Raw genomic sequence first — 21,042 nt, forward strand, 5'->3', positions numbered from 1 at the left:
CAGAAGATCTCTATGTGCCCAGTTGAGAACAGGTACCCTCCCTCTGGCGATTGAGGTGGGCAGGTTCAATTCTATTGCTGAGGAGGAGAGATTTTGTACTGTATGTGAATTAGGTGTTGTTGAAGATGAATTTCATTTTTTGTTTCATTGTGCGCTATATGAGGAACCAAGATTTCCTCTATTTCAGTTCATGTAAAATAACTATAACTATTCTGGTCGGGAGATGATGCTAAGTTCAGAGATACAAGTCTTCAGTTTGGCCAGGTTTATTGGGAGAGCTTGGAAACTCAGAATGGAGAAGTTGTTTGTCTGAATATATGACTCTGTCTTGTCTTGTTTATGTTTGAACTTTTTGTAACTTGTTTGTTAATTTGTTTGTAGCCTATTGTTGAACTTGAATGATTTGAGTCAGCCCAGATGGGCTGGGCACCATGAATGACATAGAAATACAATTTATCTATCTATCTATCTATCTATCTATAGAGAAAAAATATATCTATAGAGAAAAAAAAAGATTATTTGGGATTCAACACTTTAACATTGCTTCCCATGGCCAGAAAAAGTCGCCAGACTTGTCGCTAGTCGCTTTTTAGAAATCTCCAGGGGTCTGAAGTTGATGATTTAAATAGGCCTACATTTGATCTATCAGTGTTTTATAGCCTACAGTGTTTCAAGATTGCAACTGTCATCTTTCACCTTGTTATTGACTGATACACAGCGATGGCATACTACAAACCCTGGTTGAGAGGAGCAGCACTGATGCTCTTCTTGCTAAACTGGAGCCAATGCAGGCAATTGACTGCAGTGACAGGTTGGTTCACATTTGTTTTTCCTGATTCATTTCTATCGCATGCAACACCTGGTTTTGTTCCTCGCCGACGCCTAAATTCCTGAGGGAAATAAGGGTGTTTTGCCGATTTCAATGGTAGCTGCTGTAGCTGATTCATTTGGACCCTAATCATAATTTAGAAGTGAGCAAATCTGTGCACTAGCTTTAGGCATTAGGCAGCAGCCATACATTTCTGGGGTAAACACACGCAAATGTTGAAATAAGTTCACGTGCGAAAGAATGTGACTTTTAATTGTAACATTGCAGCCAGTTAAAGAATGTGACTTTGTAGTTGAATAATGACTGTAACTTTGTAGTTAGAGGCAGACTGACTCTCAATTTGAAGCATTTCTGTTGAGCCAGCTTGTGTTGACAAGAAACAGCTGTTGGCTCTATGTTACAGTTTCCCATATCTTTAACCCTTTCATGCATGAATTATTAAATCACAAAGTAGCCTAACATTAGGCCATTTTTTAATGGACGTTCTTTTAAACAAGTGAAAAATCATGTTACACCCCCCCCCCCTTCCCCCTTAGATCTAAGACTCACTTTTTATCGAATTAATTATGCGCTAATCCTTTTATATAAAAGGGAGTAAGTGGGCTCTGTCTGCGATTTTGGCTTGTGATGTCATCATATCTGTCACTCGAGCACTCGATGATGTCATCAGTGATGGTCACTCGAGCAATTGTGTCATCAGTGATGCGAAGTTGAGCATTGTGTGCTTATGCCAATAGAGCAGGCAAGGCCACGCAGCAGCCGAGCTGTGTATGCGAGCCCGCACAGCCGGCGAGCCCCGAAGGGGCCGAAACCCATGGCCGAAAAACCCTAGTTTGTACAAATTTCCAGAAGTCATTTTCATTTTTTCAATTTCATTTTGTTGACATATTTGAGTCAAAGGTTTTTACAGAGGGAATTTTGGATGTCTCTTTTTATCACTCCATAAATAGTGGAGCGGATAACAGAAAAATCCTGCAAATTATGATACAGGCATGAAATTTGGCTCGATTGTTCTCCAGAGGTTTCTGATCAAATCTGCCCGATGGGCCATCTGAAAATCCGCTTGTTTTTCAAGATGGCCGCCAAATTGGCCCAAATTCTCATAGAAATATCTGTAGTTGGCCGATTTGAATGATCTTTGCGTCTATCCCTATATGTTTTCAAGCCTGCTGGAGTCGATTCTTCTGATTTTATAGCCCTTTGACTTGTACTTTTTCCTCATGTTTCAATATGGCTGCAAAATTGGCGTCCCAAAGTTGATTTCTTTCAAATAAATGTGTGTAGTTGGCCAATTTGAATGAGCTTGGTGTAATTTAGCATGTCTTAAAACATGCTCTTTTTTTGACTAGTTTAACACTGGTATAATGATTTTAGTGATGAATTATTACATTTGTAATGAAACAATAACAAAATATAATGCCAATACAACTTTATTGGAAAAGTAACAAAAAATAACACCAATACAATTGATCTCATTGTCCTTTCTTCAGTTGACTCGACACAAAAACTACTGTCTGTGTGTTTAAATTGCTGAAGGGATTGGGTCATCTAAAAATCTGTCAGCTTTTTCAAGATGGCCACCAAATTGCCCACACAAAGTTGTTGTTTTTCATAGAAATGTGTGGCTGATTTGAATGAGTGATTTTATAGCCCTTTGACTTATACTGTTTCCTCATTTTTCAATATGGCCGCAAAATTGGACGCCAAAAGTTTATTTATTTCAAAGAAATGTGTGTAGTTGTCCCATTTTAATCATCTTAGGGTAAATGTTTATGTCCTAGGCTACTTGGTGCATCTCCTCTTCCCTCCGCCATTTTCAAATTTATGATGCAATATCTCAAAATGACAAAGATTTAAAGATAATAATCAAATGGAAATGTGGACAAGACAACGCTTTGACAGTCCGCCACGTGGTGTTTGGGACATCGTAGGCCTACTATAACATAAATGGTTCAAAATGGCTTCCAAATATTTATCCACAGTAGTGGACACCATAACTTATATTCAATGCCTTTTTTTCTACCTGCAGTGGATCCTCCAGATGATCTTGTGATATTTGACCCAGGTCACCTCGGACTTCTCCAGATCCAGTGGAGCCCCGCAGTGAGCCTGCAGAACATGACAGACTGCCAGCAGTCCTTTCAGCTGGAGTACTTCAACACATACCAGGACAGATGGACTGTAAGTGCCAGCGCTCGCCCATCTCTTCAGAGGTTTCCTGAAAAGCTTACTAATAATCTCCCATTGATAACAAGCGGTATCATGGTGGTGGGACATTAATGCACATCTTTAACAATGGAATCATGGGCGTCCGGGTAGTGTAGCGGTAGATTCTCTGCCATACCAACACGCAGGTTCACGCCCCCGTGTTACCTCCGGCTTGGTCGGGCATCCATACAGGCATGATTGGCTGTGTCTGCGGGTGGGAAGCCGGATTGGGGGTATGTGCCCTGGTCGCTGCACTAGCATCTCCTCTGGTCGGTCGGGGCGCCTGGTCGGGGCAGAAGGGAACTGGTGGGATATAGCGTGATCCTCCCACGTGCTACGTCCTGCCGGTGAAGCTCCCCGCTGTCAGGTGAAAAGAAGCGGCTGGCAACTGTGCATGTGTCGGAGGAAGCATGGTGCTAGCCTACGGCTCTCCCAGATCGGCAGAGGGTGGAGCAGCGACCGGGGCAGCAGGGGGAAATTGGTCAAGTACAATTGGGGAGAAAATGGGGGGAAATCAGAAAAGAAACAATGGCATCATAAGTAATGAAAATAGGTAGCAAGGAAAACTTGTAACCCGTCTGAGTCGCTCTTTCTTTAGACAGCAGGGCAGCAAGTTGGCCGTGGGGTGGAGGCCCGGAATAAGAGCCAAAAAGTTGTTATTATGCAGAGCAAACAGCCCTGCTCTGACCTGTGAGATACTCTATCTACAGTATGTGACTAACTAAGAGGACTGTTCCCTACGTTACCCCATTTAATATATATACCGTGCTATATGTACATACTCCTGCTGTATGTATGTATATATATATAATATATATATATATATATATATATATATATATATATATATATATATATACATACATACATACATACATACATACATACATACATGCATACATACATACATACATACATACATACATACATACAGCAGGAGTATGTACATAGGCCTATAGCACGGTAGGTGGAATCTTCTGAAACTGAATATCTAAGCCAAAGATATTTCTCCTCCCTGTTTATAGTGTAATTGCTTTTCACCAAACTTTGTTTTGGTTATTTTTGAAGCACTTATTCTTGAGAAGGCAGTAGGCTACTTAAACTTAGCTGGATCAAATTAATGTAGAAATGTGTCTCTTTGTCTTAGACATCAGCTCTCTCACCTCTCCTCCTGTCATCTCTCTTCCAGCCTCGTCTCCTCCAGAGAGCAGACATGCAGATCTCTCTCTCTCTCTCTCTCTCTCTCTCTCTGTGTCTCCTGTACTCGTTCTCTCAGCCTCCTTTTGAGACACAGGAAATTCCTGTGTTTTGCCTTTCAGTGGTAGCATACCAGTGCAACTACTACCCTTGGGCTACTCCCCGGGCCCCCGCACTTTTTTTTCCCGAAGTGTGTGGACATGGCGCTTGCACCCCTGTGCCGCCAGGGAATATGTGTCTTCTTTTAGCTAGACGACCTCATGGCCCGCTCGAAAGAATGGCCTATTTTCCACACAGTGCAGTTGGTGCAGGCGTTGTATTTTGGAGTGTAGCTGGGCTCCACCACACTAGGGGTGTGCCTGTCAGCCAGACGGTTGTGTTGGAGGGGGTTCAGCAGGTGAGACAGGGCAGGACAGCTCCTCGGTCTCGTGACTGCGACTCACCCTGTGGTTCCACTGGAGCTGCTCCATATGAGACGCCTTGTTGTCGGTCAAGACTGCTGCCTGCTTTGACCTCAGCTAAAAGAGTGGGTGACTTGTGCGCTCATTCGGTCCATCCCAGCTGTTTGCTGATCCATGGGGACCTGAGAGGGCGGGGCTAGGGAAAAAGGGCCGTAGCTCAGGATAGGAAGGTCGTAGAGTGAGAGGTGTGGGTAGGGGGAGTGGCAAGGGTGGTGGGTGGTGGGAGGTGACGTGGTAAGGAAAGGGGCGATGCTAGGGAAAAGGGCCTTATCTAGGGATAGATTTTATCCCAGGGTCCCTCATCTGATAAGATTGTTGCTTTTATAGATGTTTTATTACAGAAAGTGTATGAAACCCATGACCAAAATAGTCATACATTCTGTCATTGTGTTACTTATGGGTGGAATTATAGTCAAAATAAATGATTCCCCTTTTTGTTGGGGAACCCCTGGAACCCCCTCAAGGGCCCTGACCCCACTTTGAGAACCACTAGCAGACTGGAGTATTGGCCTTGACGGAGGTCTGCGCTCTCTGAGTGCACAATAACTCATGTTCACAGCGCTAAAATAGGCCTTTTCATTCTGTGGCCACAGCCTCAAGTGATCCAGTAAGGTTGTTTCCTCCTGTTAGCACAAGTCACTGATTTCTTTTGTCCCTTTGCTTTGTTGGGAAAAGAGACTAAGGTCATAAGGCTTTAATTTCTTACTTAAATTTAAATAAATGTTCCCGTTTAATGTAAAAGCATTGCCCTGTGGCTACATTTCTAAACTTCTGACCCCGACACCACTTAGGTCCAGTGGCAAAGGCCTGTTGCCATTCCATAGTCTCAACTAAAGAAAGCTGGTGATAGGGTCTTTTCGACAGCAGCTCCAAAACTGTGCTTTGTCCTGATTGTGATGATGGTGGCTGGCCCATATAGGGCCGTCGAAGCCAGCCCCTCTCCTTAAACTAACAACTGAAAACGTTCAAATAATAATTTAGGATAAACTAAACTAAAACTAAGAACGAAAACATAACTACCGAAACTGCCGGGTTAAACTAAAACAATAAAGCCTGGCACCTATTGTGCCAGGACCTAATAAAGAAAAGAAATGGGCAAAAAGTATCAAACCAAAAATGCAGGTGCTGCTGGGCTGGATTCAGGTGAAGACTGCCTGTGTGCCAGCAGCAAGCCAGCTTAATACCTGCAGCAGAGCTGCATCAGCAATCAGCTCATACGCTGCAGGTGTTTCAGCCTGAGGCAAGGAGGAGCAGAGGAGATCAATTAAGGAACAGCACAAACATACAGAATGTAAACACATGAATGTGCAACATGATACATACCATGCGTGAAGTTTATATGCACTGTCCATGGCCACACGCAACAGTAGTGTCAAGCGAAGTCTTGATCGTCTTTTGTTCCAGATAAAGTTTGTGAATGCTTTCTTCATGTTGGAAATAAGGTTGGTGGGGGTAAGATAGTAAGTGGGTTTCTTGTAAAAAGACAACCGATGCTTTAAATTGTTTAAGTCTGTGCATAACCTGTTACACTTTTGATAATTTACCCAATCTTCTTATATTCCAGGATATAACGTTTATTTGCGTTTCATTCACCATATGTAACCATAATAAATTTGCTCAAGCATAGAACCACATTCGATGTAAACCCAAAGCTGCATAAAATGTAAACAGAAAACATCAACAAAAAAGACATAAACATCCTGTCATGACGTGACTCTTGGGCACCGATAACCCAAACACATTGGTGTTGGACAATGTTTTTTGGGTTGCTAGGCCATCAGGACTCCTAAGAGGACATACAGCGCCCAGTTTGACCTGGGGAAAGAGGTGGAAGTGAGAGTGTACACCTTACTGAGAGGATCCTGCACCAGCGGCTCCCAGGTCAAGAGTGTGCGCTACACCGAGTTGCTCCACAAACCTGACAGCACTGGTGAGTTACTACAACAAGCTACTCCACAAACCTGACAGCACTGGTGAGTTACTACAACAAGCTACTGCACAAACCTGACAGCACTGGTGAGTTACTACAACAAGCTACTCCACAAACCTGACAGCACTGGTGAGTTACTACAACAAGCTACTCCACAAACCTGACAGCACTGGTGAGTTACTACAACAAGCTACTGCACAAACCTGACAGCACTGGTGAGTTACTACAACAAGCTACTGCACAAACCTGACAGCACTGGTGAGTTACTACAACAAGCTACTGCACAAACCTGACAGCACTGGTGAGTTACTACAACAAGCTACTGCACAAACCTGACAGCACTGGTGAGTTACTACACCAAGCTACTGCACAAACCTGACAGCACTGGTGAGTTACTACACCAAGCTACTGCACAAACCTGACAGCACTGGTGAGTTACTACAACAAGCTACTCCACAAACCTGACAGCACTGGTGAGTTACTACAACAAGCTACTCCACAAACCTGACAGCACTGGTGAGTTACTACAACAAGCTACTCCACAAACCTGACAGCACTGGTGAGTTACTACACCAAGCTACTCCACAAATCTGTCTCTACTGAGACAGCTCTCGTATGTATGTTACGATAGATAGATACAGTAGATAGATAGAGAGAAAGTTGATCGGAAGCTGCTCGTTCGAGGGTTTTGGAAAGAAATGAGAGAAGAGAGACAGGTCTGTAGTTCTGAATAGCAGTAGGGTCAAGGGAGGGTTTCTTAAGCAGAGGCACGACTCTAGCATTCTTTAGGGTAGCTGGAACAAGACCCAAGGACAGAGAGGAGTTGATGAGGGTAGTGAGGAAGGGAGATGGTTTGGAGGAGAGAGGAAGGGATAGGATTGAGGGGACAGCAGGTGGCTCGGTTAGAGCTGATGTGTTTAAGCACCTCACCGGGAGAAAGGGGAGAGAAGGAAGTAAAGCTGGGGACAGGGGACGGAGAAGCAGGGTTGGAGTCTGGAGTGCTGTTAATGGTATCTGGAGGATGGAAGGAAGAGCTGATGTCATCCACCTTCTTAGTAAAAAAGGTTACAAAATCATCAGCAGAGAGGGAGGAGGGGGAGAGGGAGGGTTGAGGAGGGTGGAGAAGGTGGAAAATAGTTTGCTGGGGTTGGATGCGGAGGACTGGATTTCAGAGATGAAGAAGGAGGTTTTTGCTTTTGAGACAGCAGAGGTAAAGTTGGAGTGGATAAGGTGGTAGGAAGAGAGATCTTCAGGGTGATGTGATTTTCTCCATTTCCTCTCATCTGCCTGAAGCTCTGTTCGATGAGTTCGCAGAGATTCAGTCAGCCTAGGAGCAGGGGGAGAGGATCAGGCAGGCTTAGTGGTGAGTGGGCAGAGAGAATCAAGAGCGGAGGAGAGAGAGGATAGAAGAGTGGTGGAAGCCTCCTCAGCAGACAAGAGAGAGAACTGCTCGGCTGAGGGAAGCAAGGAGAGGACGGCAGAAGAGAGGGAGTTAGGTGAGGGAGTTCTTAGGTTGCAACGGGTGGTGATAGAGTGAGGGGGTGATGGGTGGGAGGTGGGGAGGGAGATGGGAAGGAAAGTTATAAAGTGGTCGTCGGATACAGGAAGAGGGGTCACAGTGAGGTTGGAGGTGGAGCAGGATCTGGTGAAGACCAGGTCAAGCACGTTCCCTGCTTTGTGAGTTGGAGGGGATTGAGAGAGGTAGAGGTCGAAGGATGAGAAGAAGTTCAAGAAAGGCAGAGATTGCAAGGTTACCGACTGGATGTTGAAGTCGCCCAGGAGAATGAGTGGCATACCATCCTCAGGAAAGACTGAGAGAAGGGTGTCCATCTCGTCGAGGAAGTCACCAAGCAGACCAGGCAGGCGGTAGATTACCACAATGTTGAGCTTGATGGGTAGGGATACGGCAACTGCATGGGACTCAAAAGAGGATATAGAGATATGACAGAGAGGAGTGACAGTGTACGTCCATTTGGGAGAGATGAGGAGACCAGTGCTTCCCCCACGGCCAGAGGCTCTGGGGGTGTGGGAGAAGGAGTACCCAGCAGAGAGAGCTGCTGGTGTAGCAGTGTTTTCAGGTATGATCCAGGTCTCTGTGAGGGCTAGAAAGTGGAGGGATTCAGATAGAGCATGAGCTGAGATGGTCTCGGTTTTCTTAACAGCTGACTGGCAGTTCCAGAGTCCTGCGGAAATAGTAAAAGGACTACTTGTGCACTTAGGGTAGGAAAGATTACCTGGGTTACTACACCTGAAGACGCCGTGGCTACGGCGCCTATGGGCTGAGGTTACAACAGGGATGAGGAAATGACACAGTTAGGTAGATGAGCAGGTAGTTAGTCAAAGAGAAGTAACAGAAGCCCTATTCTCTGGCCTACCCTCGGACTCCAGCAGATAGACTCCCTTGTCTTTGTGCCCAGAGGCTGCCGCTTACAGCTGCCGCTTTAGACTGACTAAGCTAAGAAATACTGCTTCAACAGGGGCTCTAAGCTCCGCCTACGCAATCAATCAGTCGGTCGGCTGCTGACCTGATGTCAGCTGAGAGCAATTAGCAGCTTTAAACTACTCTAAGTTTCACTCAATTATTTACAGACAGAGAAAATCTAGCCTAAACAATTAACCCACTGATTTACAGACAGAGAAAAACTAGCCTAAGCAACTCACCCACTGATTTCTGGAAGAAAGTGAAGTCAACAGACAGCTGACACTGTCCGAGTGTCCATGACACTGTCCGAGTGTCCATGACACTGTCCGAGTGTCCATGACACTGTCCGAGTGTCATGGGAAGTAAGAGGGGATTCCAAAACACAATGGCATGTTCTAATGAAACTCGTGTCACTTCTTTAACCAGGAGAGTTATAGATTAGATAGTTGTATAGTATAGTCATAGAGAGTTAAATATTAGAGAGTTGTATAGTATAGAGTCATAGAGAGTTATAGATTAGAGAGTTGTATAGATTGATTTGATTGATTGATTGATTTTTATTAAATGTGTCATGCACTTGACAGTGCCCAGCCCTCATGGGCTTACAAGACACACATATGATATATTATGCAGTACAACATACGCCAACGCCGCAGTAATAAAACTAAATCACAGCATAACATAACATTCACCATATCAGCAAAACAAAATCATTACATCATTTTCTGAACATAACATTTTGCCTTAGCTCCCATGCCTGGGAAAGAAAGTTTCCAATAAAGAAAGTGCCTTTCTTAAAACACAACTCGAGTTTTTCATAATCGTCCATCTCAAAAAAGTCAACATAAATAGAGGACATTTTACTGAACAGTATCTCCCTTACCTCATCATAGACAGTACAATAGAATAGAAAATGAATCTCATTCTCAATTTCACCCAGGTCACAGAGCAAACAAAGTCTGTCTTCTTCAGGGGTAGCATTAAACCTACCAGTCTCCAGTGCCAAGGGCAACGTTCCAGATCGTAACTGTGCACACAAGGACCTTTTTCTTCTGTCGAGATTGAACTTGACATAAGGCTCTACAGAAAAACTGTCTTTTATAAGACGGTAGGTTCTCAACTTAGGCTTAGACCATAAGTCAACGGACCATTTATCTTTATACAAAAGGAACATATTACTCATGGTCTCCCGGATGTCACAAACTAATCTATTTTGGAAAATAATATATAGTATATAGTATAGAGTCATAGAGAGTTAAATACTAGAGAGTTGTATAGTATAGAGTCATAGCCAATTAGAATTTCCACTAGCTAAAATGTTTTTCTTGAAATAAACCAGAATACGAGTGGGTTAATTTAAGCACAAGGATCAGTAAGTGGCCCGGGATTCTCAAAGCCTGTGTTGAGGGTCACACAAGAACAAAAATGCAATCTTGAAGCTAAATACATCCAAAACCAACAAGTTATTTACATTTTTACTTCAAACTTCCTCAATGTAGAACAGTCATTTCTTACACATGATATGACTTTTAGCCTTTTAGTCATGCTGCTCACTGCTCTGCACCAGTGTTTGTTTAGAGGGGGAGGGGCTCATAGCCAGGTCAATACGGAGAGCAGCGCGTATCTTGCATGTTGCGTTCAGGTGCACTGTTTTTTTGTTGTTTTTTCAATTCAAGCACGGCCCACGGGCCGCTATTTGGGAAACCCTGGTATAGAGTCATAGAGAGTTATAGATTAGATACTGTAGTTGTATAGTATAGAGTCATAGAGAGTTATAGATTTATTGTAGAAAAGTGAAAATAATCTCTCCAAGTGAAAGATTCCTGTAATCTCTGCTGGTTTGGTCAGATTCTTATTAGACTGATGTTGATTGTTTTTGATTCTATTCACCTCTCTTTGAATGATCTCTAGGCCTGCCGGGCATCAACGTCCAGGATTTTGTCTGTGTGTTCCATAAGATGGAGTACATACAGTGCAATTGGGAAAGAGGCCCAAAGCAGCCGGCCAACTCATACCGTCTCTATTTCTGGTATGTCATGTACCTGGATGGATTGATAAATCAATCAATCAAAAGAAGACAAGAAAACCACATAAGTGCACTCTTTTCTTCTCATCTCTTTAACCTCCAAACCACACTTTAAAGCTAGATGTGCAATCGGAGAGTGCAGACCTCCGCCAAGGCCAATACTCCAGTCGGCTATGATATGCAAAGTTTGTGAGTCGAATCAGAACCCTAAGCCTGAATCCACCCACATCCCCCCCAGCCAGCCCCCCTACCCACCCCTTGAACTCTACTGCCTTCCTGTCCCTAGCTACGGCCCCTTTTCCCTAGCCCCGCCCCTTTCCTTACAACGCCCCTCCCACCACCCAGATACACCTAGCCACTCCCCCTTCGAACCCCGACTCTCTATGACCTTCCTATGCCTATATACCCTTTTCCCTAGTCCCGCCCCTTTCCTGACCACGCTCCCTCCCACCACCCACTTACACTTATGTTGAGGTTCCAGCGCTGTGGACCCGGTACCATACGGTACGTGAAAACACTGCAGACGACAGGTCAGGCAGAATCATGTTTACTGTATCTACTGTCAATGCTGGATACCAGTTTAGTGGGGCTTACCTTCTCTTATGTTATTTCCATCAGTCTTTTGTGTTGCTGCCTTCGGCTCTGGTGAAATAAAATCGATCTCCTTGCTCAGCTTTAACATGACGGTGGTTTTCAATTGTTTTGAGAAAGAAAAAGTCTGCTCCTCGGGAAGCCCTTTGTAGTTGTGTGCTATGTCGGCCCCGCGAGGCGGGGGTTTAGCGAAGCCGCGGTCTTGCCTGGAGAGTGGCCGCCGGAGTAGTGGATTCCCTTTTCCCTAGCTCCCGTCCCCCGCGCAGTGCATCGATTGTCACATTTTCCCATGTACACTGTAGGTCATTTAGAGGCACCAGTATTTCATAACCAGTTTAAAAGTTCTGTGTATGGATTTAATTTGAACGTTATACGTTATAGCCTACTTCGGCTATGGGCGGAGGGCAGATATGCGGTCGCTATGACGACCAGGTGTGGGCGGAGGTGAGTAAACTTGCTATGGAAATATATATCGTACTTACTCGTATCAAGTAGATACGAGTAAGACCAGGTCGAGTAGAGCTGTACTGTGCTGTTATATGTGGTGGAAATGAGCCATTAGCCACTGCCCCTACCCAACCCTTGAACCCCAACTCTCTACGACCTTCCTATCCCTAGCTACGGCTCCTTTTCCCTAGCCGCACCCTTTTCCTGACCATGCCCCCTCCCACCACCCAGATACACCTAGCCACTCCCCCTACCCACCCCTCGGATCTTGTCTCTCTACGATCTTCATATGCCGAGCTACGGCCCCTTTTCTCTAGCCCCGCCCCCTGACCTTGACCCGACCTTGATCGGATCTGCTCCAAAATTTAAGGGGTTCTTCCTTGGTCCATGCTACACCCTTCCACCAAGTTTAATGAAAATCGGCCCAGTAGTATTTCCGTAATCCTGCTGGACAAACAAACTGACAAACGGCACCAAAAACATGTCCTCCTTGGAGGAGGTAATTAAAATCAAAGCCAATAGAGAGCCCCAGGAACGAGTCTGGAAAACATCGATGCACTTCCGGGTTCTTCACTGTTTTCGCCTATGGGATTTTCGAATGGGTTTTTGGCACGATGCTTCTAATAAGGTCTCTGGGCAATGCAAGCTTAATCAAACGCGAACCAGTGTTCAGTAGGATAATCTTCACACGAGGACCACTTTTATGAGTTTTTAACCTTTTACGTGCCGTTAAAAGGGCGGCTAGCTAGCAAACGGCTAAATGAGACTACACTGTTGAGTCGACGGGGATATTATACGTCAATAACGTCATCACTTCAAAGGACGAACACAGAGAAGTGAAGGCAGATGAGGTGGGACAAAAAGAGATGAACCTGCAACTAATAGTTATGAGTCAGATTTCAGTTCATGCGAGTAAATTTAATTAGATTTATCCTACTGCCACCATACACTGGCGGCTTCTATTATCATCGTCTGTTTAGAGTCCTCTTTCCAGCCTCTGCTGGGTTGGACTGAATCCTCGCTATGGTTTTCCTCCACTGGGGACGGTCCATGGCCATCTCTTGGTCGATATTGAGCGCTCTAATGTCAGCGGTCATCTGCCAGGTCTTCTTTGGCCGGCCATTACTTTCTTCACTTAGTCATTTGCTTCATTCTGTACGTGTCCATACCATCTCAGTCTGGCTCTCCTCACCACATCTGCTATGGCCTCCACTCCCATCCTCTGTCTCAGTTCTGCGCTTGTCTTTCTCTCCATCAGTAACACACCTCACATCCATCAAATCATCCTCATCTCCGCTCTGTCCAGCTTCTCCGCGTGCTCCACCCTCACGGCCCACGTCTGGCTTCCGTATATCGTACAGCGTCTTCTCATACAGGCTGAGTACACTTGCCCTTTCATCTTCAGGGATGGGGGCCTTGGCTGTTGCTTAGGAAAGGCATGAGTTCCCTGAACTTCTTCCATCCACTCCGCACCCTTGCCGTCACCCACCCCCAGGTCCACCCCTCCATCCGCGTTCAGCATGTCTCCGAGATAGCAGAAGCTACCCACCACCTTATGTCTCTCCATTTACTACTGGACCCTCTTTCTCGTCTGCGACTACCTGTGGGACTTTTCTCCTACACCGATAACACGATTTAAAAAACAATACTCGCTAGCACTAGTACTTCTCCAATATTACGTGTACAACATGACAGCTACTTGACAACCTGAACCTGAAAATGCAGTAGATAAAAATACAAACTGGACCCAAATTAGTAAACCCGCCTAAAAAGTATAGCTACATGAATCCAAAATTGCACAAACGCATAGACATAGAGACATCCAAAAACAAACATTGAAGTCAATAATCAGATGTTTTTCCTTTGAAGAAATGTTTTAATGAAGACTTTTGCTGTGGTACTTTCCCAGGCACGAGCAACTCCAACAGACCAAGGAGTGCCCAAAATATATCATTGCTAATGGAGATAGGAGTGGCTGCAACTTCACACGGACATCTCTCCCTGATTTCACGGATATCAACTTCTGTGTGAATGGCTCCTCTCCTTGGGGACCACTGAAACCAGCATTTGCCTCTCTGCAAATCCAAGACCACGGTACATGCATAATTAACCTCGCCTTGACGGATCCTAATGTTTGAGTTCCCACACTGCACAGTTCTTTATCTCGACAATATAACTTTGCTGTGTGCACCCAATTAAGCACAATGAAGTGCTCAGTGATGATGTAATGGACGAGGGGCCCCCCATCTCCCGACCCTCATATAGCCCTGCTGTCTGCTATTGAAACCTGAAGAAAGTAAACCCTTTTTTATAATCATGTGTGTGTGTAGTGAAGCCTGCAGTCACAGAGCCACTGCATCTGCAAGCGGGTCCAGACAGGCAGCTGGAGCTTCACTGGGAGCGTCCTGTTGGGAGGGTTCCCGAGAACTGCCTCGAATGGGACGTGGAACGCAACCAAGAAGGACCTGATGGGAACAACTTATCGGTACGGTTAACCGACAGTAACTTGTGTTTTTCTGCTTGCTAACATGCTCATTATTATATTGACCAGAGCACTGTTTCCAAGATGCCTTGTAGTGCAAGGGTTGTGTAATTACCCACAGCCTTTTCAACTTCTAAACCTTTAAATCGAATGCAGATTTGGTCTTGAACAGACGCATGACAATGACATGATATATTGTAACTAGGGATGAAATGATAGCATTCCTGACAGTCTTACTCTTTAAATTTTTAATTGGTGTATCATTAAAACTGTGATTACCGTGTTACCGTGATCTCAGCGCTTTGAAAAACATGGTAAATAGTGTCCATCACCGCAGGTGTGCAGCATTGGTGACATGAATTCAGTGAGTGTATTTGTACTTTTTGGGTCTGAGAGTTTTCAATATAAACTTGCTGAAATGATTTCAGTGAGTGTATCAGTAGGCTACTTTTTGAACATTTTCGGCAAAACAATACCGCGATAATACTGATAACCATCATAATATTGGTCACTATAATCATGATATGAAATTTTCATACCTTTTCATCTCTAGATATAACCAATGCAGAGCATGCAGGTTGACATAATACCTCTATCGTCTGATTGTCATCTTAGATTGTATGCATAAATACCACAAAAAGTTCAGATCCTTCATTTTCTTCATTTGTTACTGACAACAGCAGATTTTAACCAATAAGATGAGCCTGACTCTCTCCATCTCTAACATGAAGAGGAACTGCTTCAGGGTTCGGTCCAGGTTGAATAAATACTGTGCTAGCAAAGGCTTTTGGAGCGACTGGAGTCATTGGACATGTCACACAGGTAATGCTGTTTCAGTATATTTATCCCGAATTTACTGTAAAACATTACAATAAGAATGCCAGTCTTTCCTTGCCTCTGTAGAGTAGCATCCATTACAACAGGCTTTCCCAACCTTGAGGTCGGGACCCCAACTCTTACATGATTGAAAAACAAATTAATTTGAGCAGAAAATTGCCTGTGTTTTGTATGTCTGGGGTCACTCCAGTTTTCTGAGTGGGGTCACAAGCCAAAAAGCCCCTTACATTACAAGGAAGATGCAAAAATGTTTAATAATTTGACAAAATATGCAAATGAGCTTGACTGGTGTCAATCGCCAGTCCCCTCCCATTTTCTGTTCCATGTTATTCTTCCATGACTGTTTGGCCCCATCCAGCGCATCTTTGTAGGTTGTTCCTCCTATTTGGAGTTGCAAAATAGCCTATCTTTCGTTTAGAACGACCCTCTGTGTTTGTGTGTTTTTAAGTTGTTATCGGAATGTTTGAACTTGGAATATTTTGTTCAGGTGACATTATAGCCATTAAACATGCAGTGAATTCCTGAACATATCCAGACGTTATTCGGATGGCCTGCATGTTTAGCAACAAATCTATGGTATGAGTGCGCTCCTGCGAACATGGACCATTACCCACCCGAAACCCCAAGTCCAAAGTCTGCGTCGCTGGCAGGGCGGGGGTCTAGCAGCTCCCGGCTCATTTCCACAACGAAGTGAGCGGGCGGGTGGGGGTGAGAGGGAAAGCTAGCGAGACAAGATTATTATAGCATATACTGTAAATAGTTGTTAAATGGCACTTTTACAAACCATTAATGTCCCTGTGCTATTTAATTTCATGAATGGACGTAGTTATGTGCAGGCCCGTAGCCAGGGTTTGAGAAATACCGCCCATCTACAAACATCACTTACAGGGGAGTAACTTACCCATTCACTTCAATAGAACTGTCCCCAAAGTCTAGCCCCAATCTAGCCCCAATGCAAAATTTGAACATTGTGGTGAGTTATGTCTCTTCCTTCTATAGCAGGGGTTCCCAACCTTTTTTGTGCCAAGGACCGGTAGATACATGGGAAAAAAGTTGTGGACCGGTTGTCAATTTTAATGGTTTTAGTTAGTTATGTACTCACCAGGTGGCGACAAAGGGTAAATAACAGCCTTTTGTGTTGTACTGTATGTAGCCTATACAGTATTTATGTTTTTGTTTAAACTACAAACATAAATAAACGTCAACTTGAAACTATGTTTCAACTACCACACACAGACTATAATATTATAGCCTATGTTTATTAAAGAAAAAAAAAATGGGACCGGATCGTGGCCCGGTACCAAATGCATTGCGGCCCCTTTACCGGTCCGCGGCCCGGTGGTTGGGGACCACTGTTCTATAGCACACCGAAAGGAAGCAAGTTGTTGGATTTCTCATCAACTGTCATATCATGTTATTTATGAGGGCTTTAAAACATCAATGACAGATGAATAGATGTGGGGGCCGTGGCTATTAAAAAAAATATATATATTTTGGTTCTTTTTTTTTTAAATACCGAGGTCATGACCTCGGTGTGCTCAATGGTAGCTACGGGCCTGGTTATGTGGCTGGATTATTTGGAAGAGAGACAAATTGCTGAGTAAACAAGTGAAAGTCGAATCGGAGCGGTGGGCAGCTGCAGTGAAGCGCCTGGGGACCAACTTCTTTCCAACCGTTGTTGGTCAGACGACAATCTTCTTGCATGTTTTTAATGGGGTTGCTTATCTGGAGGAAACCTCACGGGAGCACGTGGGGAACATGCAGACTCCACACAGAAAGGCTCTTTTCATGAGATAGCCCATCTGGGCACTAGGCACCAAAGGCATGGGGAGACATATCACCAGTGCCAATAGCCTCCGAGGCGGGAATCGAACCCACTGCCTTTTTGCTGTGAGGTGAGAGTGCGAGGCGAGAGCGCCACCATGCCTAGCTGCTTCGCAAGCTTAAAATCTCCCTCCTCCTTATTTCCACCAAGGGATCTGTCCATAGGTTTAGGTAGGATACTAGATCTAAGCTGGCTCATTCCTGGTGCAAAACAACACAATGCTGACTAAAACTTTAAATCAAACCATACGCTGCTGCAGTCTCGTTGATTGAACTCCAGATAAATTGTCATGCAAATTTTGAAAAGCATTTTATAAAACAGATTTTAGTCCTTGATTATGATTGGCTGAGCCACGTTTGAAACTGTTGTAAGATACTCACTAAAACACCTGTGACCACATCACACCATATTACTGCACCACTGCATCTGTGTCTTGCTGCATCTATGTGTTACTTGGCAACCATTCTGCTGAATGTCACTGAAGAACTAGGTTGCTTGGTGGAAGAATGATTATCTGTTAGCAATAGATTATTGTCAAGTTTTCTGGGATTTTTGTAATTCAACTCTGCTTAAACTTGAAAAAAAGCCTTTGAACCACAGAGGACGCACGGAACAACTCTTCTTTACTGTCTTCTCTTTATTTTACTGATTTGTACCGAGTAGAGTGTAGACAATGTAGACAAGGTAGCCAATGTAGGTTGATAACCTAAAATGAAATAAAATAAACAATGCTTCCATTTAGTTGTCAAAATTCTTCAACCATAACAAGCAATCTTGATTTTAGGTTAGCATAGCATAAAACAGCCCACACACTGCTAGCTTACAAACATTTGCCATGTGCTCGTTAACAAACACCATTATGCAAACTTAATGTTTTCCTTCTCAAAATATTAACTGAACCAAAAAATAAACCATCTTCTACATACCAGTAGCTCTCTGCAGTTTACCAGTTGAATTCCCTCTCCTTCTGCTTCTCTCAAGGATTTTTCTCTGCTTCTCTCAAGTCTGCTTCTGACTTTCTGAGTGAGCAGCTGTCTGCTCTCTTAATTGCCACCAGTGCTGGGTTTTTTCCGTTGCAATTATAATTTTTGTCCACACAGTGGCACTGTTCACAACCGAATCCAAATGATTTTACAATTCGTATTATAATTTCTTTTTTAATATTCACTGGTGTAATTAACTACTAAACAAATAACAATCTCAAAGTAAAATTATCTAATTATTTTTCCACACATTCTGTCCTTATCAGAAAGTTCTTGTCCAGTTGCCGTTTCGTATACTTAGCCGCAGTTGGTCTTCACAATTATTGCATTTGGTTATGTGTGTGTTTATTTGATGAAATCAGCCAGGTATATGTTGTAACTGTTTTGTAAAAGCAATAAGCTCTGCCGTGCCTAACAGTGCCCCTTAGCTGTTGTAAACACTGTAAACTACAGTATGGCTTTAGTCTGATCAAAGACTGAATTGTCAACTCATTCCATTTGCATCTTCAGTCTGACATTGCCTCCACTCTAGCCGAGTTCCATGGGTAGGGGGATTGGATTTTCCATAACCAATCACTGCAGACCTAGCCTGGGAACCTGACCAATCTGCGAGCTCATGTTTTATTTGCTCTCGCGAATTGGTCTGGCGATGTCAGGCTACGAGAGACCATGTATCCATCTGAATAATCCAGGGGAAGAACCCAAAAAAGATCTCCCCTTTGAATAAATGCCTTCAAAGCAGAACACTGTGTTCAGATTTCAAAGTCATATGTGCTTTTAATCGATTTAGAACAGCGTCTATCTTGTCTATTATTGTTGTTATTACTCCTCGGCGTGCTCATTGGACTGGCAGGCATGCTTCTTGGGCCTTATTGCTGAAGTGTGTGTGTCTATTCTCTGCCCCCCTCTTCATGTCATAGATGAGAAAGTAACTGGTGCCGACCCAGGATGGGACGTCCTAACTGTCTGTGTGCATGTCACCGTTGCTGTAATCATTCTGCTGCTACTTTCTCTCTGTGTGTGGGTATTGCATGCATCATGGAAATGCACAGACACACACGCACGCACACATACTGAGATAAATGCAGCCAAAAGACACGATGACCTAACTTGATTCATTTCACTTGTAGGTGGAGATCAAGATGTGGAAAAGTGAAAAAATGAAAAAGCTGGACACGCTTGCTACCACTCTGTTGGCCAGCAGTACATCATTTTAGTTTGATTTCAGTGATTTTGCATTACAGAGACATTACAGAGACCACTTGACATTGGATCCATCACCAACACACTACTGAAGATGTTGAACAGATTAGTGCGGGGCTATTTACAAATATGAATGTTAGCAAGGCTGTCGGCACATTGTTAGCTGTGTTTTTTCCTCTTCTTGAATTCATAACTATATTTTGACTTGTTCCGATTTGTACATTTGACATTACTTAGAAACATTATGTTGTGGATCAATGCATCATTATTTTGTTAAGTGTTTTAATTTTTGCCATAACTCTTGCCACAGATCTTAGAATTAATTTTATTTCCATTGTTTGCCGTTTTATAATTAACCTGATGCTGTCAGATGGTTTGTTTTCACATCGCTCCCCGCGGAAATCGTTTCAAAGGGCAGGCACTTTCAAAAAAATACCTGGCAGGTGATTGGGTGAACCATCTGTCTATCACAGGCTCGCTCTTGCTGGCGTCACACCTAAAGCCCGCCCGTAGCTGCATCATAGGATACTGATTGGTCCGAACCACTGGTGGTTCATATTCAAATCAATAGATTGGAGTGCGGCAACTGCAGGATGGATTTGTTGTGCGATTGTGATCTCATGATCTCGCCCGAATCCAGCTACCATTGCATGCAAGGTTTATAATGTTATGTAGAATTTTTTTCTACTAGGATTCTTTGTTGCACACTTGTAAATGTTTTGCATTTATTTTCTTTAGTTTTATTTTATTTTTTATTACAGAGACATTATTCAATTGAGTTGTACTTTTTTCTTTGAATGTATTATGCAAATGTATGTGTCAGGGTTTTGTTGCCATAACTCTTGTCAGTTTGTTATATTTTGCGTAGAGTGGTTTGATTTATAATTTCACATAACTGCACAACAATATTTCTGGATCTTTCAAAATATGTACTTCACCTCATACTATATTAGATACTCTATTACAGTATGTAGTTCATATGATGGGTTGGCATTCAAAATCCATTCATGGGGTTTCATTTAGAAAGAATTGGCACCCTTCCATCACCATGAAAATACTTTTCATAAGATTTTCCCTGTTGATGCGCAGATGAGAAAAGAAGGAAGCTGTATTTTTGCACATTAGGACAGAACTTGCAAATGTTTCAACAAAAAGTCACTGTAGCCTACATGTTTGATCGAATGGAGACCCCCCCCCTCTGTCATTTTATGACCTATGCTTCTTTAGACTGCTCAAATCAGAAACAAGTAAAATATATATTTTTGTTAAACAATATCAGAAATCCACTGAAGTCACACAATTGCTTAAAACATTATGTTATAATTCAATGGCTCAATTAGAACCAAAGTTTCCAACTCAGCAGTAGCTATAGAAATACGTGCCTCTGTTTTTCATTTACGGGTACATGTAACTACATTTTACATGTTTTGATCAGGTTTTGATCACAAGTTCATTATGGAGCTGTATCATGCAATACAAATTTCCCTTTGTATCTCCTATCCAGGCGTCAATAAAATATGGCAAGTTTGATCAAATGTGTATTTTTGTATTTCGTGTGGAGAGGATGCAGTTTGCAGCTGCAAGTGATAATACCGATTATC

The 21,042-nt window shown here is 43.4% G+C and overlaps 1 protein-coding gene across 1 annotated transcript in view; it reads left to right on the top strand.

Annotated features, from left to right (window-relative positions):
* Window positions 1-720: 720 nt before the first annotated feature.
* il13ra2 (interleukin 13 receptor, alpha 2) overlaps window positions 721-21,042 on the top strand; it is a gene marked incomplete at both ends in the record, with an annotated part of 23,815 nt that continues 3,493 nt past the window's right edge. The window contains 8 exons of the mRNA XM_083632309.1: window positions 721-811; window positions 2,859-3,010; window positions 6,469-6,625; window positions 10,959-11,076; window positions 13,370-13,492; window positions 14,021-14,205; window positions 14,442-14,596; window positions 15,274-15,415. Coding sequence (XP_083488435.1) covers window positions 721-811; window positions 2,859-3,010; window positions 6,469-6,625; window positions 10,959-11,076; window positions 13,370-13,492; window positions 14,021-14,205; window positions 14,442-14,596; window positions 15,274-15,415 — 1,123 coding nt within the window. The remainder of the gene's footprint in view (window positions 812-2,858; window positions 3,011-6,468; window positions 6,626-10,958; window positions 11,077-13,369; window positions 13,493-14,020; window positions 14,206-14,441; window positions 14,597-15,273; window positions 15,416-21,042) is intronic.

Source organism: Poromitra crassiceps, assembly GCF_964638095.1.
Source record: "Poromitra crassiceps genome assembly, chromosome: 1".
Lineage (NCBI taxonomy): Eukaryota > Metazoa > Chordata > Actinopteri > Beryciformes > Melamphaidae > Poromitra > Poromitra crassiceps.